This window comes from Centruroides vittatus, unplaced genomic scaffold (genome assembly GCF_030686945.1).
Source record: "Centruroides vittatus isolate TY-2023 unplaced genomic scaffold, ASM3068694v2 contig_742, whole genome shotgun sequence".
Taxonomy (NCBI): Eukaryota; Metazoa; Arthropoda; class Arachnida; order Scorpiones; family Buthidae; genus Centruroides; species Centruroides vittatus.
This window is the reverse complement of record NW_027122478.1, coordinates 244,128-270,636: the sequence shown is the minus strand read 5'-3', so window position 1 is coordinate 270,636 and position 26,509 is coordinate 244,128. Positions and strand designations below refer to the sequence as shown.

General features: G+C 30.9%; 1 protein-coding gene across 1 annotated transcript in view; it reads left to right on the top strand.

Moving 5' to 3' along the window:
• Positions 1-26,509, top strand: part of LOC136981035 (protein pangolin, isoforms A/H/I/S-like) — a 67,367-nt gene that overhangs the window by 25,500 nt on the left and 15,358 nt on the right. The window contains exons 4-5 of the mRNA XM_067277291.1: positions 12,163-12,298; positions 14,941-15,031. Coding sequence (XP_067133392.1) covers positions 12,163-12,298; positions 14,941-15,031 — 227 coding nt within the window. The remainder of the gene's footprint in view (positions 1-12,162; positions 12,299-14,940; positions 15,032-26,509) is intronic.

The following is a 26,509-nucleotide window of genomic DNA, read 5'->3' as shown; positions in this document are numbered from 1 at the left end:
AGAGACCTATAATATTCTTGGCAGAGGTCTCTAGAAGAGAGAGACATGGTGCAGCCTGTTTAACTCCCACATGTACATTGGGTACTTTTCTTTCCTGGGCTGCATACCAGGGGCGTGGTGCTCCCCGCTGCAGATTGATGGAGTGGACGAGGACCGGAGAGGTTATATTTCATCGCTGTTATGCACCGAACCTTCTTTTGCAAATGCAGCCACAGTGTAAAGTGATGCGATTCCATCCTATCTACCGTAGTTTGCCTTTCTTAAGTTGTCTCGTATTCATCCAAACGTGCAATTAATTTTAATTTCTCGGAGATTTTTGCGATTTTGTACCTATTAAACGTTTAATTACGGTCCGCATGTTATAATTATGGGTAATCAGTGCAAAGAGCAAAAAGATCTATTAATTTGTCCATCAGGATGCATGCGTTACTGAACATTTACTATCTTCCTTTTATAGTTACTTTTTCCTCTTCTTTAATCTAGCATCTTGTTACTTTTAATGATGACATTTTTCGACTGTTTAATTGCTAACATTTTTTAAAACCATTTTATATTCTTCTCTTTCTCCATATAAATTCCATTTTTTTAAAAAATCCAGTCGAATTTATTTTTCTTCAAATTGTTAAAAAAATATATTCGACATAATTGACATTGAATTTAAATTTTAAATGTCTTTTTTATAGCAATTTTTGTGTGTTGAGTGTAATTTTTCCGGGAGAAAAGTGTAGAGAAAAGATGCGTGTTCCATCGTTGATGGATGAAGAAGACAAAGTATACGCTACTTGCTTGTATTTAGACAAAGGAAAGATCAAAATGCTATAATTTTCTCTTTCGTTTTCTTATTTATTTTTGTTTTTTTATAAAGAAACGATGCAAAATATAACACACACACACATATATTGTTTATTTATCTTTCACGAAAGAAAGATGCTTGAATATAATTGACCACCTCTTTACTGCTTATCTGGAACATCGTAACTTAATAGTATTCTCTTTATATAACACACCATAGAAGAAAGAAGCGAAGAATTCACAATTTAATAGCTTTAGTTTACAAAAAAGTTATTTAAAATTTTTCTAATTTAACTAGAAAATAGCAGCTTTAAAATTCTAAAAATAATTACGTTTTGCTTTTCATCCCATAAATCTATTATAGGATTAAAGATTAATTTAAAAAAAGTATTCTGAATTTGTACGGCAAAAAAAAAATAGGGAAAGAAATGAAAGCTATGGAATTATTTATGTATAACAAGTTTAAAAATATTTATAAAGAAAAATTTTTTCTAATGAAATATATTCTCAGAGTATAATAAATTATGTAAAAATAAAATTAATAAATGTCATTAATTGGGGTCTGAGTCGATACCGATCAGAGTGGAACCTAGAGATACAGGAATTGATTCACTTAATGATTACATTACACTCGGAACAGACTGGGGAGATGCATAGGTAATTGGTATAAATATGATTTTAAAATGCAGCTAGAACTATAAACGGGACGAATTTTCTCTTTTGTTAACTTAATATACATAAAATAACGGCGTTACGTTTCTTTAAATAATGAATCCATTATAAAGTATTAAGATAGAAGCTTTCGTGGTAATTACTGATATAATTTACTTATTAAATAAGTTATATTGCGAGTTGGCTTATTAGAATACAATTGAATAAGGGTCATTTGTTACGAGGCCTTTTCGAGGGTACAATTAAACGGGCCTTTATGAGACTAGTTTCGATCTAACTTAAGTACGACGGGTTATTATCTCTAGAGGCCCTTTCCTTTGAACTCGTACGATAAATCCTGAATAGAGAAGAGTCAAATGGACATTAACTGTTATTTAGTGCTTAAGAGTGTTCGCTTATACTTGAACTTAACACTAACACAAAAAGTACAATTAACTCCTTGTCAAAAAATAGAAAGAAAAAGTACATTTGTTTTTTTTTCTTCTCATTCATTTCCATCTTTTTTTTTTCTATCGGTGATCAAAAAAAGGCGCTAATGCAACTGTTCGTGTCAGCCGTCCGTATGTCTCGAGAAGGTTTTTAAAACACATTTTATCGAAGATTTTTCACATTTAAATCATTTCCAGTTTATAAAAGTTTTATCCCTAAAATAAGTTAGAAATTTCGTCATTTTTGATTAAAAAAAAAAAGAGCGAAAATATAAATTTATATGATAATCTTGAAATAGAATACCACGCAATAAGGATATAACAAGAATTTATGCACTTTGCCATCCAATTTGCACCTTACCAAGGAGTTCGCGACCTCTAATAAAACCTGTCAAACTGTTTATAACTAATAAATTATATCGTTTCATTTATTATTTTTCGAAATTAAAAGAATCGAGTCAAAGGTGGCAAAGCGCAATTTCGTCCTAGACATCTACCACACACACACAACACGCGTTAATGTTGATAAAAGTCAACCATGTGCACGTAAGTTTGTTGGAGTGTTTGTCGAAACGTCTAGGTCTATAGTTCAATAAGTCAGTAACCTTTCACCGTCTCGCTATTAACTACTTCTAAATGAACTGAATGCTTGTAAAGGGATTTGCTAGAAAATATTCGTCGTATCGTATGTCTTTCTACTCTTACAAAATCCTAGTCTCACTCGTATATTTTCATTTCTGTGAATTTTAAAACAGAAAGTTAGTGAGACACGTAACTAAGATCCATGTCGACCGCTTAGTAACTTATATCAAAAGAGAATTGGACCGAAACGTATTTTAATAGAGGCATGAAATTTTATGATAATAATAAAATTTAGTAGGCCTTTTGGATAATTAGCATTTATTTCTTTTATTTTATAACGCTTGTTTGCCTTTTAGTATAAGAATTTTGTTTTTATTATTTACTTTTTGTGTTTTTCTCCACAGAAAAAAGATTAAACCGGAGTTTTTGAGGCTAATTATCTTTTCAAATTTGAATTAGCCAATACGGTGTTATTCTGTAATATACGTAATAATTGAAATTGATGTAAAAAACGTTTCAAACGATCGATCGGTTCGGAATTTAAAATCAATAAAAATCGATTTTAAAACGGATAAAGTAATTAAGCGATGTTTTCTAAATGAAATTAATCAGCGAGAAGCATTTATATATTTAAAAATAATGCGAATTAAACTATTATTATTAGGGATGAGGCAGGCTGCACAACTTAAAATCATCCGTAGCAGAAAAATGACCACTTGCAGCAAACTGATTTCTATTAAAAACTTTAGAAGAGAAAGTTTATTGTTGAAAAGTCTGCATTTAAGCCCGAAGTAGTTTCCAATCTTGCGAAAAGTTTGTATCGGCTTGCAATTATGTAACAAGAACTCTTTGTCTCATCATTGGAAAACTTTCCATTAGCACAACTTTCTATGATGTATAGACATCCGACTCTCCAACGAACTTAACAGGCAAGGCGAGAAGTTATCCGTGCATACTTATTACGTACAGGTAGAACAGTCAGTCACGTATCAGATTACAGGTTCCTCCGTAGTAATTTATGGAATAGCTGTCCTCTTGACGTTAGTAATTTATAACTATCTCACTCCTAAAACTGGAAACGTGTGATGAAAATCGTCATCTTCCTCTTGCCACGTGACTTTTCTAAACGTGACACTTTACTTCTACTGCCGACGTATAAATTTTAATTGGTCACTGCCAGATTTTTACCAGACCAACGTCCAAATTTTACAACTCCCGCCGAAATTAAATTCGGATATATGCCATTGTACTAATTATTCGAGGTACCAAGATTAATCGGGTCACGTGACGGAAGCACAGTAGCTCGGCATCGTTCTGGAAACTCGTCACTCAGTAGACACGCTAAGCTGACAGTTGTGCCACGACATCACCTGGCATTATTTTTTTTTTCCTTCTTGCGCTCTCGTACCACGTGAAGAGACAGCTGGATTCCGTCCTTTAATGTGCAGTGTATGGGGGTAGTAAATGAAGGGGAGCAACCTCTCTCTCTCTCTACTAGACATCGCTTAGTCAGCGAGTTTAAAGTTCGTGAAACCGTTAGACTTGAAAAGTGAGTGTGGTCAGGCAAATGATTTCTATTTAATGTGTTCCACATTACGGAAGTTAGTTAACGTTAAAGCTGACGTCAGTTTGAAGGAATAAACATCTTAAAAGTTGTTAGTCAGTCAACTTTGCTAGTTAAATTTCAACGCTTTCGTGAGCTCGCCCAGGGCTTGAACTCTTTACGAGCACTTCTTAATCGCATTTGAACATGTTACGCAATTATAAAAAATCGCTTTGATTACAATTAATGCCAATTTTAAGCATTAAGTAGAGTCAACGAACGAATTTTTCCCCCTTATTGCCGTTTGTAGAAGTCATAATTTGTGTCTTTTGTAATGCTAGAAGGAATGTTTTACCCCTTTTTTTTAAATTCAACGTAGAGGGAAGTCTGCTGACACAATGAACTCGATATCGGGCTAAAAAACGGGAAAAACGAAAAAAAGGGGGACGTAGACGACTAAAATAAACGTACTAGATTGGTCGACGACTGTATAGGTCACGCATCATATGCAAGTACCCGGCACTGGGGGGTTCGTGTTTCTCGTTGCAGCTGTGCTGCGGGCAAGATATGAATGGATGGCACTGTCGTGGTACGTGGAAACATGCCAGCTCTGCCAAGAAACCATTCAGAGGCGTTTTCAACACCCGGGTACCAAATCTGAGGATGGAGGGAAAGCAGGCGAAACGACCCATTACAGTCTCCATTTATTTTCGTGGTTTTCACTATCTTCTCTATCTACGAATTAATTTCTGTTCTTTAAAGCATTACCATCTTAAAAAACAAAATACACGAGATATATATAAATTTAACTACGTAAATTTTTTGTGTTTTCAAGTAGGGATGAAGCACTGCCGTCGATAGCGTATGTGATGTAGCACGTTGTATACGTATCGAATATCTAGTTTATAGAAACAACGGATCGTTTTTCAATTTCTCGACATTTACGGTCTAATTATTTTTCGTTTAACATTTCGATCGATTGATTCGTTCTGTTTTAAAACGTTTGAAATCGCCAAAGTCGGAAAAATGCTCGAATCTACGAAGCGGAGACAAGACGTGATAATTCAGCGAAAAAGCAAAATAATGTTTCAGGTGACAAAATGTCCGCGTGTTATTTCCTAATAGGCTGAAGTGACTCACCTCATTAGCATATTGACAAAGTGGGTGTTGACGCTTCATTATTGGATGAATTTCTTTCGTGCTATTGGTGCTTCGATTAATCTTTATTCGGCTACTCCATTGGATATACATCACTCACTTCTTTTTATCCATTTTTATTCAATTGGCCGATTTCCATTCGGATAAGACCCCTTAAGCAAAAGAGGAAGCAGAGTTCGAAACCACCAGAATATTTTTCTTCTTTTCTATTTTTTCTCATTGTCTCAATAAAGAGGTCACAAAGAGTAATGTATCTAAATTCTTTGCAAAACAATGAACGTGTTCTCATCTATGAATCCTAAGCATCCCGGAGTGGTAAACAAATTGGAGAAGGGATGCACCGTTCTAAATCGAAAACTCAATAGACGATTACATCACAATACTGAAATTTTTGTTACAAGATTTTTACAGTTTTGTAATGTTTTATTTACTATAAACCGGTTAGTTACGCTTATAAATAAATAAATATATATGCTGTATATTCGTTTGGATAAACGAGTACCTTGTGTTTGTCTAGATGACCTTGATGGCGGTAAAAGCTGAGTTAGTGTATAAAAAAAAAAAGTGAAAGTGGTTACAGATGTAGCAGGACTGGCTTGCTTCCAAGACTTGACGATAGAGGTCGTTAAACGAAAGAGAACGGAGTATTCGCTAAAGTCACTAACACACGTTGGTGACAGCGAAACTTACTCCTCATTAGCAAACCTTTTTTCGGGGGGTGGAATCCTCGTTAACTTTACATTTTGCCTATTTTAAATTTCACTCTCGATTTAAATGAACCGTATCCTCGTTTGGCACGAACGTCATTTAAATGGGAAGTTTTTACTACTCGTTGTCGAATTATTTTCCCTTCACGATTCCAGTAAACTTAACTAACTAGTGTCTTAATAACGGCGACTTATCGTTGCATTGTCGTGATAAATCGCCGATAGAACATGCTCAAACGCCCACATAGATCGGAAAATATAGATAAATAGTTCAGAAAGCGGAACGGTGGCAGACTGACGCCTCTCCCGTGGTACCAGCAGATTTTGCAGACAAATGGTCTTACCTCTAGACCACCTCTGAAGCTACCAGAAAAGCAAACAAAGACTAATTCCACGGACGCAAGTGGATACATTTCTCAGAATTGGTGATGGAAAGATAAAGGCCCGTCCACATTTGATCGTTTTATTTTTATCTTGCTGGAATGGAGTTAGGTTTTTGCTAACGCCGAGAATTTCTAATGTCTGTAACGTAATACTATTATAGTAATTAATCTGCCTTTCACTAAGTGGTTTGATTTATGATTAGACGAAAAGAAAGGATTAACTGTCCTAATCTCCAGGATTTAAAAGGAACCAAAACCGTATTAAATATGATTTTAAAAAAATAAATTGCAACTAATAATAGTATCGGTGAATTTATCGAGATTGTAGACTTTTAATCTGAGAGAAAATAATTAAAGGTTTTTAAAGTTAAACCAACTCAAACGAAAATAAATTAGGAAAATTACATGATTTTTTTCCTTAAAGGTAATATCAAAAACATTTTCCTGTTTTTATGTTAGCCCGCCGAGATGCCGATAGAGTATCGAGTTCATCAGACCATTACACATTAAGCGATCTTGCTAGTTGGGGCTATCCAGGGGTAAACAATCTCTATCACTTAACCATCCAATCAGGTGAGATATTCGCCTGTTAGTCACACTTGCCTCACTGTCCAGGATCATGACGTGGAAAATTGGACGCATATGCTTCATCTTGCGGGCATGGTTGCCCTGGACTCGTGCCCCCTGCCCCTTTCCGAGGGGGTATAGGGGTTGGCGAGTCACGGCTCACTGGCCTTCTGACGTCTATAATAGAGTAGTGGCGGTGACCACACACACTTTAGTAAGAAGGATGCCTGTTGCTCGGGGACTCCGATGGTAATTAGGTTGGGTCATTTAGGCGTTAGTCGTGAATTCTTCTTAACGCTGGACCAGTGAAAGAAGACACTAAACAGCAGTGGAAAGCAACAACATCCTGTTTTTCTCTGGAAGGGTTTTTCTCCGCTACCATAATTACATTTGATATTTCCGTTATTGATATTGCTGTGTTTCTTGTTTTCGGCACTGATGCTTTGCTTAGATATTCCTAGTTCTAGTGGGAGGAGTTGTTCTTTAATGACATACGGACAAAAAAGATGGAGGAGGATTGGTGGAATCCGATGAAGCGAGCGAACTAGTCACTGTGCGTGATGCTTGCAACCAAATAGTAGCGGAGACGCTATTACTGTATGTCAAAGACCCTCTTTGTAATGTCTAGTCTGTTAGAATTCATACATTCTCACGAAAAGTCCTTTCCGGGCCCCTTAGGTCTCTCGATGGATGCGATTGCTTCGATTCGTCGAAATGTCGGAACACATGCATCCGACTGTCTTCCTGGAATTGGGAAGATGCTACGCTGTATAATATAAAAGAAATCTTATCCTTTTTTACATTAATAACGCAGCAAGGATTTATAAAAGCAAAACGTATCACTGGAAAATCTTAATAGCCAACTACGTCAAAAATTTCACACCGGCAGCAATTGTACTCCGCACGAATGGCCATTTTAGACTTTAACAGAGTATAAAGCCACGACCGCGTTAACTATCTTCTAATTTATCATTATATTTAAATATAAATGGATATTAAAATTATAGCTTAGTGATTTGATAAGAATACGCAAGTAGTAATATTTGTGACAAGCTATTTAATCATATGATGTGCTTGAAGCCGAGAAAGATTTCATCCATGACTTATGCAGCAATGCAACTTAACTCATTCTCTCTTTCTTCCTGTCACGTAATACCCAGAGGGTAAATATTTGAAAATGTAACTGTAGGAGAGAGAGGAAAAAGTAACAGTCGTACTATTGTGATCGAATTTGAACTTACCAGATGATCCTGAAACGTGGCTGAAATGACAGATAAACGTTTCGTTAAACATGAAAGAACTATCGATATCATTTAGAGCAACTGCAATACGTACGACCGAAGTATTTTTACAACCTAGGCTTATTATATATTTTTATTCATATCTTAGAAGAAATATAGAGTTATACCGTTAACGGCTAAGTTCTCCAGTCGATAAACTATCGAAACCAGTGAGATGTTACGCATTTTATGGTAGTGTGGAGAGTCAAAGGAAAACAACCCAGTTAATAAAACGAATAATGTTTCTTCGAACAGTGAGTCGATTGTGGTAGATTCTTTGTTTCGTGAGGCGGAGAGGTTTGGCGTGTCTGACTCGGACATGTCATGTTGTAAAATGTAGTACACTGTGTGTGGCTAATTGTTTCTGTCTGTCAAGACTCTTCCTGTCTAAATTGTAGGTTGTCCGGCATCACGGTAGTTTCCCTATAGAAACTTACCATTTTTCGGCGACACCGATAATTGGAGTTTGCAGTGTCATTACTTTGTCGTTTTGTTTTTTTTTTTCATACCTTTGTGTACCTCCACGACTATGTAAATTTTTACTGCTAATGTTATCTGATGTTTATTATAAATTTCGCGAGAGATCGAACTTTCTGATAAGTGTGTAAATTCTCTTGGAATGTAAATTTACTGCTAATCTTTACAATACCTGCGCATTCTTTAGCGTTTTGGAGAGAACAAAACTTCCATTTCGAATTAAGTAGTTAACTAATAGCTGTCGAGTTATGAATAGCGTTACTTTTAAAGAGAATTTATGACACATTTAACCTAGGTAGAGTAGACTCCCGTTTAAGAACCACTTCAGTTCGTGACTTCTCCAGTTCGAAAATGTGGCAGTGAAAGACTTTTTTATCGTTTGAAAGATGCTATTAATCCATAGCAACAAGTAGATTTATTGCAGTATACTGTAAAAAGCATCTTCCCTTCTTTCCTCTTCACAAGCTGCTATTGAAAACAAGATCACTTTTTTACACAACTCTCCCATTATTTCTCCATATATATTTATTATTAATGCAGCATCTGTGAATATATAAGTCAATATCTATTATAGATTTATACTTTGTTTGATAACAACATTCAATTTTGCTCAAAAACAAACAAAATGGATTTAGATAGGCTTGTCTTTATAAATTAACATAGATTGTGCATTTACAATTTAAATTAGTAAGTAACCTGTAAAAAATATAAATACCTTACATATTGCAACTGAAAGGAACCATAGGAAAACATGAGAACTGAGATGTTAGATCCTTTCATTATAATCTATTCAGGCACTTCTCATTATTTTGATTATTATTTAAAATCCTATACAATTAAAGAAGGAACTTGTCAGGCTTGTTGTAAATGTCTATTGTGTGTTCGTGCACATAGCTACTTTTATTCTTTCTGCTCTTTAATAACCATTCTCTTATCCGATTGTCTCATCTATCTTGTTTGTATGAATAGCATTAAATTGAATTTGTAAAATCTTTCATCCTTCTTCTTCTTTTTTTTTTTTTTAAAATAAGTTTTATTATTATATTGGTAACATATTTTGGAATGATAATATTAGATATGACAGGGTTAATTATTATACATTTCAAATTTTGGTATTTTCATGTTACTTCAGAAATTGTATTATTATAAATTTGAATTTTTCTAAATATAAATAGCAATTTAGTTAGTTTGAAATTTTATTTTAGTTTATATGAAATATCAGTATGTTAGTAGCAACAAATATATAAATAATTTAATTCTATTTCTTATTAAAATCATAATTGTAGGACTTTATATTAATCCCTTATTAAAATAAATAAATTTAAATTAGAATTTTTCTTTCATAATTTGTCATAATTTATTCATAATGTAAATTTATTAAACTGCACATAGATAATATAAAGAATCATACTTCCACTATTCAAAAAACTTTTATATGAAGGCAAAGATATAAAAGTAATATAAATTATTATCTATATAAGAATGAAAAATAGTATTGCAAATGCTCATATAAAAGAATAGAATCAATAAAAAAAAAAAAAGAAATTTTGTAAATGCTATAAAAGTGTATTGCTTTGTGAAAATACTTTCGCCTCTCCAGTTTTGAATTTTATGGTTGTGTAAGAATTGCCATTTACCCGGCTTTTACCTACAATTAGCCTTTTACATGTAAGAGTTTCTATCATTTACCATCACTTAGAGTAGTGTAGTGAGTATGTAATGTCCTGTCACTGGGCTTTAGAAAAAAGAATTGTGCACTCTTTCCCCATCAATTCTGAGATGCAGACAAAAGCAAGCAGAACTACCTCTTCTATTGAAAGTGGGTAATGAAGTGCACACTTGCATTGGACCAGAACCAATTTTCGTATTTTTCATGGCGAATGCACGAGGGAGAAAAACAGTAGTAAATAGAATAGATGTGAGGGTTGTGCGCTAACATCTGTTCTTAGCAAATCACAGTTCTTTTGTGGTAAAAATACAACCTGCACTTTCGGTGTTGTTCATACTATAATGTTGCTTTTTGGATGCTGTAATCTTCCACTTACTGATTCATTTTATCAGTACTTTTCAACTAGAAGCAGCTTTACCACACGTAATGCCATTTGGTATATTCGGCTTTCTCTTCTTTGTCCTAATCCAGGTGAGACCCGGGAGTCTTGTGGAAAAGCAAGCTCTAATTATCATTGCATGATGAACCATCTAATTTGAAATGTCACTCTTAAGAGGGTGGGAATTGACAGCGGGGATATTTGTCAGAATCACGGGATATTGCGCATGCGTATTACGAAGAGGCGGTGAGATCAAAGTGAGTTGTCTGCTGCTTCTCAATCAGCGAACTTTGCTGTTGATGTAGTGTGCAAATAACATTTTTGCTTCAGCTGCATTCTACCCCCCTCTGATGGGATGTATGTAGTGGTTGGTACAAAAATGAGTTTATTCTCTGAAACCAGATGGACTCTTCCATTCAAGAGTAAAGATCTTCCATCTGTATCTGATTACACTCGTGACTCATCCATCTTGTTAATTTACTGATGGAGCTAGAGGCTATTATCATGGAGTTCTTGGATGGGATGTTTTCATTAGTAACAGTACTTGCATGCACTTTGAATTTTAATCTATGTATTCAATACAAAGATAGAAAGCAAAAGAATTAACTCACTCATTGTCGGACCTACAGAAATTCACAATATTATGCATTTAACGTTTGTCGTCGTCCATTTCCGATAGTTTTGCATATAATGTAATTCATACATTATCATAATGTTCATTCTTGGAGTATATTATTATGACTATTAATTTGTAATTGTGTCTGCTCTAAAAATGGAAAATATGAAGTTCGAAGAAGGCCGAACATTAAATGTCACATATATAATAAAACTTTCAAAAATTAATAAGAGACTTCTTCATTTTCAAAATGAGATTCAAACATTTAAAAAATGTTTTTTGATTAAATTGAGAAAGATTAATCAAATGTAAGTCTTGACGATCACATATTTCACATGACCAACAACTTATTTATGTTTGTAATATGATCAACATTAAGTTTGGAAAATCTTGTTATATGAAAATATCATAAATTGATTTTATAATGTATTTCACAAACAAAATTAAATATACTGTAGATTTATTTACTATGTTGTTCACTTATTACATATATTTAGATATCTTTTGAATAATTTAACATAAATTTCTTTGCTTTTTTCAATGCTAATATTGATCAACAAATTAATTTTACTTAACTTAATGTACTTAGTCTTATTTTGCTGCTTTAACTTTAATATTAATCATTAAATTAATGTAGTTTATTCAATTAATGAATGCTAATTTCAAATAAATTACAAATACTCAGCTGATTAAACAAGATTATTATGTATATATAATAGTAAAATTTGAAGAAAATAAATTTATTTTATTTTTGTATACTGCTGAGTATTCTCTCAAAAGAACACAAAACAGACAGATATTAAAACAATATATTACAGACAGATATAATAAATTTTGAGAATCATTTTTCATTGATTTTGATAAATGCATTAAATAAACTTTTATTTAATTTGTCAAATTTTTTTATAGACAAATAAGGTGAACATGATACCACCAACACATTCCGGTTCGCCGTTACCCTTTGTGATGTATAATAGTGAAGCATTTGCCCAACCTCCTCCAGCACACATGGGCATTCCACCTGTTCATATTGATCCCAAGACAGGTATGTCACATTTTGATAGGAATACAATTATACTTGTATGTTACTTGCTAATATCTGTCTGTTACTGTGCTCTACCAGTTAGGTACGATTGTCATAAAAGGAGATCTATCAATGGATGGTATTTTCATTGTCATACTGCAGAAGAAATTGGAGTTAACTGCAAGAATTTATTATCTAAGGTGTGATAGTTACAAAATTGCTATGTCAAAAAGCTGTTCGAAACTTAATTAAATAGTTAAAACATTTAATGTTAAAATTCTCTATTTTAATGAAACCACTAATATTGATTTCCCTTTCTTTCCTTACAAAATATTTTATTCTGTTGACACTGCATGGTCATTATTAAATTCTAGAAAACAAGACAAGAAAAAACATTATTAATTTAGAAAGCATTTCTGTTTGCATTATATTTTTATATATGATGTTGAAAAATAAACTCCCAAACAAAAGTTATTAAGAATATTAAATTATACTTTATTTCAGCAAAATTTTAAATATCCAAGTTTATATATTAATGAAATGTTTATCTATAAATGGAAGCAATTGATTTTGGTAAAATGTTTTAATAGTAGATTTTGAAGAGATATTCATTTAAAAGTAGCACAGTAAATTATAATATTTATCACTAATTTACTATGTCAAATATGCCATTATTATTATTATTATTATTATTATTATTATATGTTAAAAATTAATGTATTGATTAAAGTATATAATATAATAATCAATTAAAGTAAGTAATATAATAGTTAATTTTTTCTTATGAAAGATTGATTGTAATTAATAATTATTAATATATTGTAATTGCAATTTCATTACTCATGTATGTAAAAGTCACAAAGTAATAAAATATTTTCTACTTAAAAATTTATAAAATAACAAAATTCTGTAAACAACACTATGAAAATCAATTTTTTCATTGCCAATTAATTAATTAATTTTATATAGTATTTAAAACATGATTAATTAATTGAATTTTAAAAATAATTAATCTATCAAACATCCAATTTGCTTTTGGATATCATTTAATTGTGTTAACTAAACAAATATCTTCTTTCTTCTTGAAAAAATAGAAATAGACAAATGCAATTAAACTAAATAATCATCTCATTAATGAGAATCAAAATTTAGTAGAAGTCATTACTTATGCAAATTCTAGCCAAGGAAACTTATTGATTTATGATGTGTTCTGTTAGTAGCACTGTCTATCTCAGTTAAAATTACTTAATTTTTAAATGAAATTGTGAAGAAGCCATTTTGAGCAATTTGTCATAATATATAAAAGCAAATCTATGTATCTAAACTGTGCATCTATGCCAGTACATACATATATACAAAATTCGTTATATTGCTGTTAGAATTTTAAAGCTTTTTTTCCATTTAAAAGATCATTTTTGTTGAAGAAAGAAAGAGAAAAAAAAAGCATAGATATTTAGCCTTAAGAATATTATATATACAATCAATTTTAGCAGAATTTGAATTACGAAATCAATGAAAATGACTATAACAACATATTTATTCAAATTCATAATTTTATTATTTTGAATAGACAAAAATTATTAATAAAATTAAAACAAAAAAGTTGACATAGTCTTGTACATATCATATAAAATACATTAAATATACTGTCATTTAATATAAAATAGATTGTATGACACAAAAATTAAGTCAGTCTGCTAAGTTTGTTTTAATGAAAAAATACCATCCCAAAATTCACAATTTCTAAATTAATAAAAGTATTCACTTTTAACATTTATTTTTATTTGTCATTTCTAGTGTTTGTGTATTATAAATTGATTAATATTATATCCGTCAGATGAAATATGACAAATTTAATTGAACATGACTTTGTACTTATATGTAAGGAGTTCCAGAATAGATAAATAAAAAATTACAAGAATTAAGAATTTAATTCATAAAAATCATAAAGTTTATTTTGTTGATGTTGGCATTTTATAATAATTAACTTTTTATTTTAAATTAAATGTTTTTTAGAATTAATTCATAATTTGTAAAAAGCATTATCTATATACTAGCGAGGTTGAGGCGGAGTTTTAAACGCGAAAAAGTGTACGTCGGACGTTCGGCGCCGCTTTCCTGTAAGCCTAGAAATTTGGCAATGGTCTCTGGAATGTCGATCATGATTCCACTGACTTTCCAAACACCATTGTCAAACTTCTAGGCTTACAGAAAAGCGGCGCCGAACGTCCGACGTACACGTTTTTGCGTTTAAAATTTCAGCCTCAACCTCGCTATTAAATGAAATTTTATCAATCATAAATGAATTTGTTTGAAAAGAATATCAGTGTTAATTGATATTTACATTCAATTTATACGAAGATATGTTTCTGATGTGAATTTTAAAATCCTGCTTTAGATATAAACATTTGCCTGTGTCAAATTTTTATATTGAGAATTTGAAATTTATTATTGCTATAAATGAATCTAACTTAATTTAAGGTTAAAAAATATGGTAATTTAAGAAAATTCTATAAATAAATTGTATATTTATAAACGTACTTGAAATGTTAAATGCTACATCATAAATAATATATTATTCATCAAATCTTTCTTAGATTTTATAAACTTTTAAAATTTATAAAAAAAATATATTAAATATATGCAAATTTATTATATTCAAGGTATTCCTAGGCCTCCTATGTATCCAATAGCCCCACCTGGTCAGTATCCTCATCCTGTTTTTAGTCCAGATTTCACTCAACAGCTTCAATGGTAAGCCATGATTCATACTTTTATAATTCGTTATTTCAAATACGATATAATTAATTTAAATTTAAATTATTGTATTATGACACATTTATTTATTTATTTGAATTATAAACTAGCTTCATAAAAATTTTTCTGCTTTTATTTTAAAGTTTATTATAGAAATTTTATTTTATAAAATTATGAAAGTATTAGTAAAAGGTTTCATTAAATAGCTAGAAAGTAAATATTAAAATAAAAAAAGACTGAAAATGTTGAGAAAAATTAATTTTTTCTTATGCGAAAGAACATTCATTATACATTTAAGTTTGAATATAAGCTTTGTTCTTTAATTATATGAAGATTCTTCTAGTTATAAGAAGTTTTTCTATTACCATAGCCGATAAAATTTTAAAAGTGAATATTTTTTAAATATAAAATATGTTATTGAACATTAGTATAGTGCATTCAAAATTGTCAGTTTTATTTTGCTACTTATTGCTTTTAATCCATTAATAGCTAATTAAAAATAATAAGAGAAAATATATAAATAATAGACATAATCTATTATAAAATATACTCAAGTCCACTTAACAGAGCACTGGATAAGATAGAGTTAATTCACTTAAGCAAACTGCTCCCATGTTCTCCTCTATATTTTACATTAGCATGACTCTTGTTAACAGAGCATTGATTAGTAGAGCAGTCCATTTAAATAAGTATAGTGTTGACAGCATTTTTAGAGCAGCAGTCTGATTAACAGAGCACTATTCTAAGGAATATTTATAAGGGTCTATCTTTAATCGTATGGTACATGAGCATATAGTGACACAGTTCTCTACATTATGGTATTTGTTGAGATTTGGTGAAACCTTTCATTGGTCAGTTTCCTAATACACAGTCAGTCAAGATTTCTTATAGAATCATAACAAACAGATTTTATTAGACACAAATGAAAAGCAATTACATATTAAAAAGGTATAATACAATATATACGTAGATCACATATATATTATCATCTGAGAAGTGAAAATATATGTGACTGGTAATATGTGATATACTGTATTTACTCGCGTATAAGACGATCTTGCGTACAGGACGAGGTGTGACTTTAAAGATCAAAATAAAGAAAATTAGATTTATTAATACAAATCTAACTTTATTTCATTTAATCACAAAAAAAATATCAAATGCATGTAAATGCAACATCATTCTGCAAAAATTACTGGCATTTTAAACTTTAAGGAAAAATCTTGTAAAATCGGCAACATAATTTGTTTATGTAAAGCTGGATAATCGGGAACTTTTTTTGCCAATTCTTAACAGTCGAATCCACTCTGCATCGATTACACTTATGAGTTTCTCTGAATTCGGATTTCCTAATAATCATCTGTTTTCAACATGGAAATGGATTAAATCTTATGTTGGGCTGAAACTTATATCAGTGTGATTTTGGAATTCAATTCAAAAGCTTTGCTTTTCCTATTGCTATTCACCTTTACTCCTGACAATACACAAGAACAATTCAAACAACCCAGATAAAATACTTTTGTTTTTAAACACAAGTGGCAAATACACAATTCACAAAAATTATTGAAAAAATGCAAAGAATCCTTCACTCGCATGTATAGCACAACCTAGGTTTTTGAAGAAGTGAAAAATGAATAAAAACCTCGTCTTATATGCAAGTAAATATGGTATATCATCATCTGAGAAGTGAAAGCAATGTGACTGGTAAATAACCAGTCACATTTGCTTCCACTTCTCAGAAATCCATCGATGGCACTTCTTGGGCCATCAAGGAGTTGGGGATTTTTTCTCAGATCCAGAAGGAAAACTTAAGGGTCTATAATGGTTTCTACCTCCCTGTAAAATTAATGTTATTTTTACTAACAGAAAATAAAATCTTTAAGACTGCTATAAACATTTTACATTTGTTCAAAAAAAAAAAAAAAGATGTTTGGGGCCTAGGTATAATGGGCTCCTTTAGCTAAGCTCTTGACAGCCGAGGCAAAATATGCTATATTTACTGATTGTTCAATAGAACAATAAAACTGAAAAGAATGGAAATCAATATGTAAGTACTGTTAAAATTCATTATTTTACATTTCCAAGAGTATTATAAGTTATGTAGAGTTCCTAAGACATGAAAAAGGGAAGAGAATTGAATATCATTAACAACCCTTTCAGTGATCCTGTTACTTCAAATAAGGGAGCAATTCAGATAAAAGATGCATGATGCAGTGATCTCAGGAGTACTTTCTTAAGCAGACTTGACTGTATGTTGATACAACTTATTTTTGCATGTAAAAAACAAAATGACTAGATGACAAATACTGTCATAATTTACTATAAATGAATTAAACTGATATTCAAAATAACCACAAAATATAGAATTATTATATATGAAAATAATTTTAATATATTTTCAAAAATATGAAGAACATTTTTTTTATTGGTGATGTTTTTCAAGATTGGTTGGAGATGATGGGGTTACTCCACCTGCACCATATACAATACATTTATAGATAACCAAATGTTTTAAGTATGATTTCATCATGTATATGTTTAAGGGTTCATTCCTAAAACATCATTAAAATGCAATGTCATCTGATTTAGAAGGGTGAAACTTTGAGGACATTCCCATCTTAATTAGAAATGGATAAAATTTGAGGACATGTTATAGGATAAAGTTCAATAAGAAACCATAATTGTACACTTTTTTCCAAGTATTATTTCATTCTAAAATATAATTTATTCAAAACTTAATGCAAAATGATAAGACTAACATAATATGTTGGCAACAGGTTTGTAAGTCTAAATGGTACTGAAGACACCTTGGTTTAGCAGCATAGCAAAACCTAAAATGAACTTCTGACATTAGATTTGATTCACAGTTGTTTGAAACTTTGGCTAACTTTTTCTTCATCTTGTTAATCAATCTCTGAGTTGATTTTGCATACCATCCATTAGCATAGACTGGTCCTTCATGATAAGTACAAAATTGTTCAATTGATTAGAGATGGAATATGTCTTTAGAGTTGTTTTTCTTTGAACACAATTCAATCAGCTTTGTTTGATTCTGATATGTATAGTGAGTAGTGGCCAGATTAGACCAATGCATTCATTGTTTGAGTAGCACTTTTGGATATAGGGACTATCCCTTGCACTCAAGTTATGTAAATGTCTCAGTTTATGGCTCCTTTTAACTACATGAAAAACGACTGTAATGATCTTTTTGGTCCAACTGTAAGCCAGACTAGTAACTTTTTCTTAAATTTTTCCTTGTGGTGCAATCTTTCTGTCATCAGATATTTCTCCCTTCTTCATAATGTTTGTAGGATAAGGAAACTAGAAAGGATAGTAACTCTTGTTGCCTATGATTACATGAGGTATGAAAAGGTTGCCAAAGGAACAGTTGCTGATGGAATGCATGGGGGCTGAGGCCCAAGAAGCTGCAGGTCGTAATGACCTTAGAGAGCTATTCCATATTGTCTGACAGCTGACTGCACTTGAGGCCACTCTGATGTCCCAATCAAGGACAAAAATGGCAAAGATGAACAAGATGCCCAATGGGTCAAACACTTTAGACAGCCAAATCTGGTGACATGTGCCATTGGTGACCCATCAGAACAGACTGATGCCTAGATTTGATTGTAGCTGCCAAGGTTACCAGTGCAATGAAAGTTGCTAGCATAGACCAGATCACAATTAAATTGTTGAACATGGTGGCCAACATTGTGTATGTGCTCTAACTGGGTTGTTGAACAAATGCTAGCAACAAAGAGCTGTATCTGATGATTGGGTAAAAGATATTCTTATTAGACTGCCAAAGAAGGGCAGGACAGCCTTGATGAGTGCAACAATTGGAGGGAAACCATCCTGCTTTAAGTGCTGGAAAAATTATTTTGCATCATCTTGCTGTGATGACATTGTGACAAAGTGAATTTGATGCTATGTAAAGAGCAAGCTGGGTTCTGTTGCAGTTATCTTTGCCAAGCAGACCCTAACCCTGCACAACAATGCATAGAATTTTGCTGACTGCTGTACTATACATTATTTCATTCATTTTTGAAAAGCCTTTGATAATGTGCATTTTGATTCCCTGTGGGCTGTAGTGAAATATTATGGTATTCCCATCATTATGACATCTTTAAGAGCCTATTTTTGAGCACGTGCGCCATTTCTCCTTACATGTCATTTTGAATTTTGAGCACGTGTACCATAAATTTGTCTATGGCACACGTGCTCAAAATGACATGTAAGGAAAAATCATCTGGCAAGCAATGTATCATACGATTTCAATTTATCATCTGTCTTTTTCAAGTATCCTTTTGGTTTATCACCCGATCAACCTTTTTACAATCAGTTTTTTTACATTTGCTCTAATTAAGGCATATACCTTTAATTTACTTAAATATCATTATTTGAAGTATAAAACTTTGGCACATAAACATCTTTAAAGCTAAGTATGCTTACAATATGGCATAGACTCAAAAAGGTTTGCAATCCCTAGCCTATACTATAATTCTTGCTACTGTATTCAAATAAATGACAGGATGATGAACTTCTTCAGCATAGAAACTGGATTAGGCAGGATACATCTTGTTAGCATTTCTGTTCTTGTTGGTGATCAACCTTGATTTTGATATGCCATGGATTACAGATACATGGCTAACTGATTTGTACTGCTGATGACATTGCACTGGTTGCTGAGGGAAGTGATGCCCTCATTTTATTACTACTAAACTGAGAAAGGAGGCAGCAAAAGTTGGGCTACATATCAGTAGTGAAAAGATAAAATCCTTTGGTTGAGCACACAGTTTCCATGCTGTGGCCATGTTCATTGGAGACTGACAGATTGAACAGGTGGACTGCTTTGCATATCTTGACAGCATTGAATCAAACAATGGCAATATTGAAGCAGAATAAACTACCAACTTGGTTGGGCATTGATCATATTTCGGAGACTTTAGCCAATCTGGATATCAACAAACATTTCCACAGTACTAAAACTGCAATTTTAGAAAACTGATGTGTTCCAAACTATTACTACACTCATGAAGTGTGGAAAATGTGTTCTACCATTGCTATTTACAATGAATTCTCAGAATTAGCTATCTTGACTAGCCCACAATTGAAAAAATCCTAAAGAGGAGTGACAGAAGGCATCTGGAGAACATTGTGATGGAATTTAGACTGCATTTCATTTAGCATGTCCTCTGCCTGCCAAATCACCAACACCTAGAAATGGCAATGCAACAGATGCTGCCTGGTGGGAAATGCAAAGTGGACTGACCCAACATGATGTGAAGAACATTCCAGGAAGATTTCAAGATACTGGGAATCAAACTTGGATGAAGTCATAGCCAGTAATATCCACTGGAGAAAGCTTGTTGTCCAATGTGCCCAGATGCACAATCAAAGATAAGAGAGTGAAAGGAGCATCTCTGATGTCTTTGAGAAGATGTCTCCATTTTTGACCCAGGTACTGGTGCTAATTTTGTCTTCATGCCAAACACTATTCTTTTCATACAAACCTACGAAAAGAATAGTGTTTGAAATGAGTTGTCTGATACCTAATAGCTTTTTGCCAATGAGTTGAAACTGAGATCAACTTGGTATTGAGGACATGTTTCAGACTACGAAACCAAAAGTGCAATTGGACAACAGTTGCATCTGATTTTATACTACTGTTACAACCTTTTTCTATTCTATTCAGGATCTTGTAAACCCATCTCCACTTTAGACGAGCAATCATAAATGCCTAACAATGTCTGACATTTTTCATGTCTGGTTGAAGTTTGCAAAACACCATACTTTTCATTCAACTGTCTTTCTGTCCAGTCTGTTTATCATTATGATTATTCTAACGAAAATAACTACATATCTAATATCAGTTGAAAACAGATGTCTTCAGTGTTCTCTTTATAAATTCATTCCTTTCTTGTCCATGTATCATGAATCAAGAACATGTTGAAATTTGTGTATGTTTTTTCCAAATACCTTAAGGCCATAAATTTTATTATTATTAGTTGTATTTATCAATATAAATAATTGATAACATCAGATGATAGAAATTAATTAGATTGTAGATTTACATGGCTGATAATATAAAAAATTGTTTTGTAAATGTAATCATTTTAAAAAAAAGTTATTTTCTTTCTGTTAAATGTTTCTTCTTCGATATTTTTAATTTGCAAATGTGTGTGTTCATTTTTTCTTACATCATCTTCAGTTTTATTTAGACGAACGCTTTTCTTTTTTTAAGGAGATAGACATTGATTTTATGTTTTAAGTCTGTAAAGTATTTAAATTTAAATATATAATAGTGTAAAACTGTTTATTATAAATTTGTGGCTATTAATTCTGAGAATAAAATTGATATTTGTAATGATGATTTTAAATTGCTGCTTAAATGGCCAAAATTAAAACAAATATTTCTAAAAGACTAAAATTGGTTGAAGCCAAAATTGAGTAACTAATATTAATGAATTCAAATACTTTTTTGGAGATGTAAAAAATATACAGTAGAATCACAACTCCACATTGTTCAAAATGAATTTGAATACAAACAGTAATATGATATTGATTCAACATGCTAGCAAATGCATATTAGATAAAGTTAAACTATCGTACACTTTAGAATTTAAAATTACTTTAAATAGAAAATCTTAAGATATTTAAGATATATTTAAATAAACCACTTCTTGTTTCAGTTTCTTATTCTCTGTTAGACTGCCTTAATAATAACAGGTGAAGTAAAATTGATAGCTTTCATTTTTGATATTGAATCATTTAAAAAAAACAGTTAGTCTTACATATCATGACTTTTTAGTAAGCTGCTTTTTAATTAATATAATTTCAATATTTATAAAATTACATACATCCAAAGAACAAGTGATTTATTCTCTTGTGTGTGGTTGTTTACTATTTAGTGATGCAGGCTAAAACATATTGTAGAACAGTCGTAAGCCAAAGAACATTTGAATGTTTATTGGGCTGCAACTTTAAAAAATTGTAGGCTTATAAATCCCCACTGTTGTCCATCCATCTGTCCTTAATCTCAAGAACAGAGTTAGTTAGATGAAAGTTGAGACCAGATATGAAAACGTTAGGGGCAGAAGGCCCTGACTGACCATATGTGAACTTCCGATGCAAACCAGAAGTCATGTTGTTTCAATTCAAAACTTTTCCTCTGAAAGGTGTTAGATCCTGTTGTTAAAGGAAAAGTATGATGTACAGGGGCAAGTCACTACTAATTTGAGGTGGAGAGAATATTTGAAATTTCAGTATCAATTTATTTCAAGCAACAAAATTTTTCTTACACGGGTTGACTCAGATCACCCATACACCCCTTTTAAAATGAAAGGAAGTAAGTTTCATCAAAAATTCTAAAATTTAGAAAGTACGTCGGATATGGTCTATAAAATGACGATATTTCCAACTTTAAGAACTAGCCAGAAGTGGGATATCCAGACTGGCAGTCAAATTTTTTAAATGGAACATGTTTTTCAAGTTTAATCCAAATTTAAACTAAAAAATACTATGATATTTTGTTTCAAATATTTTTTATGAAAATGCCTCCATTATCCATAAAATGATCTTGAAAGTATGATGCAGAGAGAAAAATGATACTATGAAAGAAAAAAAATATCTTAATTAATGTACTGTTGATGCAAGCAAAACATAATACAAATTTTGGCACAATAATTTTATATAATTGATGCTGAACTAATAAAAGTTGTTACTACTGTTACATAATATTTTTTTGTTTGTTTAAACTCTTCTGGAGTAAACAATCAAAATGTTCAAACTGAGCATTGTTCTTATGAATAAAGAATTTGTTGCTAGAAAAACTTTATAGGACATAGTGAATTATGACATCTTTGAAAGCTATGTAACTGAATATGAAAATGTAAACACAAATGTAATGTTCCCATTTGCTGTTACTGGTGATAGTATTTCAGAAGAATTTGTAGTAGACTAATTTTAAGTCTCTTATTAAATGGTTTTTTATTTTTAGGTAAAATTTGGCAAAGGACATTAAAATTCTCTTTGCAGATCTTGTCACACTTTAATATGATATGGTTCATTCAAACTTATAACTATCACAGTTAAATGCCGAAAAATCAGTGTTTATTTGAATTAATTTAAGGCAACTGAATAATTCTGAAAATCATTTTTTTTTCCTCCCATGAAAATTATTACCAAGAATTTTAAATTTATTTTTATTATATGATTATAAATTATATTGAACTGTTTTATTATATAATAACAAAAAATGTATATGCACTTAAATCATTTCATAATAGCTTATAACATAACTTTAATTGTACTTCAAGTTACTTACAACTGAATTTTCTGAATACTGGTAAATGTATATCTGCTCTACTTGAAAAAAAAGTAAACCAAATTACTTTATAATTATAGCAAAAAGTATACTTTGTCATGCTGATTCACTTTTATAAGTTTTTCATTGAAAACTGATGAGTATCAAGATAAATGATTTAACAGATCTAAAATGCTTTTGATGAATTCATTACAAGTTATGTAAATATTTTAAAAACAGATAAACCATTATAATTTTAATAGTAAACATATAAATAATTGATTTTCAAAGAAATAAAAAACTGTAATCTGCATTATACATTTTGAGAATTTCTATCCCTATCATCAGAACTTAAAATACAAAATAAACATGAATGCAATTCAATAAAGACAAAGATTGTACAGAAGTGCTGCTTATTGCAATCACACATCATCGAGCCACTATATCCCAAAACATTAAATAACATTATACTTAACATTCCACTGTTATTAGTTATATAACAAGTTTGAATTTCATTAGACAGTTAATAGCAGTCAACTGACACAAGATAATAATTTATAATTCTTGTGAATTTAATAAAAGTAATAGTACAATGGTTAGATTCAATTTAAATTAAATCGTTCAGTCATCTAAGATGTCTGTTTCAATTTTTTGCACTCAGTATTCTATACACTACTATAGCTTAAATGTAATTTCTGTCAATTCTTACCTCATTTGTAGGTTAGCTGTTTACTGTTGTTGAAGACTGTGCTATTCATTACTATTTAATTAAAGTATATTACTGTACTGTACTGTACTATATCTCTTAGCATAATGGAAAAAGCAAATAAGAAACACAAAGATTTGTTCCTCAAAGATAAAGTTGAAATTTTAGAATGCCATGATAAGGTGCAAAAATGAGTCAAGTCAATGGTACTGCATAGTTAAACATTTCACAGTCAATTCTGTACAAGACTTTGAAATGTCAAAGAAAAAAATATGATGATGATTCACAAAAGAAAATCACACCAGAGAAAATAGTAAAGTTGAATTATCTTTGAAACTTTATTCAACAATGTTTGTAAAAAAAGTGTACCTGTTAATGGGCCACAAATGAGTCACAAAACAGAAAAAGTAGCTAAAAATATGGGAAAAAAGATTTTATTGCAACTCATGGGTGCTTCAACCAGTAGTAAAAGGGAGATCATTGTGTGCATATGAATTCTTAAACGGGAGAAAAGTTCTGATTCTGTGTCAAAGACAGAATGATCAAAAATTATTGCTAACTATTCATTCACTAAGGAATATCTATAATGCAGACAAAACAGCACTTAATTTTCATGGCATGCCTGATTATACATGTTAAACACAAAAGTGCTGAAGATTTAAATCATTAAACAACATATTACAGTTTATACTATGCTAATATGCAAGATCATAAACTTATTCTGGATGAATTACTTTACAAATAACAATTATTAAGTATTAAATGTTTTTAATTGTTTTACATGTTTTTAAATTTTTGATTCAATAAAACTAGAATTTTCACTAATTGTGGTCTTATTACTTTAATCACTCAGTTATTGTAATCAACATTGGCTAGTCCCAAAGTGATTACAATAAGCAGCACTTACTGTATTAGTGAAATAAAGTTAAATAGCTTTGATTGAAATTTGAAGTTAGATTATACTTTGCATTACTATATGAGTGATTAAAAACAGTTTTCATATATCTTTTTAATATATGAAAACTGATGTAGATATACGAAAGTACGAGTGAATTAACAACTGTAAAACTAAAAATACACTCTTAATAAAGAAAGTTCATATTGTTAGAAGAGAATTACAAGTCAGCAATGTATAAAGACATATTAGTAAATCAATATAATTCTTATTAACAGTTTATCAGAGAGAAATTATGAAACTTTCAGCATTTTTGTCTTAAAATATAAAATACAAAGAATTTCTAGGAGCTTGTAATCATTTATTTAATTAACATTTCCAAAATACAATAATCCCATTTCCAGATCACTTCAAATAAAATCAATTAAGTAACTGATTTTATTTTGAAGTGATCTGAAAATGAAATAATTGTATCCTAAAAATATTAATCAAATAAATGCTTTTACGCTCATAGAAACTATATTTAAAGAGAAAATGCCAAAAGAAAGTTAAATAATGAAATCAATAGGTTTACTGAAGCTCAGTGAAGTTAAAACTAAGATGAGAAATGTTACTGAAAGATAAGATAGGAAAAGGAACTAAACTTAGCAAATAAAAACATCATTGAATTTGAGAAAATATGGCAATATCATCATAATTTTATATGGATAAAAATGGATAATTCTCATTACAGCAAAAATATGAAGAAGTATGAAGAAATTGTAATTTATCTGCTACCATGAAGGCTTAGTATTACACAATATGGCAATAGTTTTTTACTTTAAAAAGTTTTAAGTTTAACTAGGTATGGACAAGTATTTAGAAATAGAATAATATGTATAAATTTTAAAACATCTGTACTTATATATGGAAAGTAAGAATGTTAATATTAGTTTATATACAAGAAAAATCACATTTTTTTTTAAATTCATAAATAATAGAATACTATAACTGAAACAACTGACAGTAAACAATTTTGAACTGATAACAATTAAACTTGTAGAAAATTTCAAGATGTATATAGTAAATATTGCATTCTTTATGTGGTTAAAAACATATTTGAAAATATGCATTATATACAAACTATTATATAAGGCTAAAATTAGAGCTAATTTTAATAGTAATAAATTTAAACAGTACTTGGGCTGCAATTTGAAAAAATTATAGACCTATAAATTCCCACTGTCATCCCTTAATCTCGAGAATGGAGTTATATAGATGAAAGACAAAATCAGATATGGAAATCTTAGACGCTGGAGGCCCCAATTAACTATATATGAACATTCAATGCAAACCGGAAGTCATATTATTTCAATTCAAAACTTTCCCCTGAAAGCAGTTAATAGAAGACTGGCAAGACTATTGTTAAAGGAAAAGTATGATTTACAGGGGGCAAGTAATTTGAGGTGGAGAGCATATATATTAAATAAATAAAAAGTATGATTAAAAATTGCAGCTCGGCATTGTATAAAATATCTAAAAATTGTATAATTGATGACAATTCCTATTTCAAACACTTTGGAAGTTGTTATT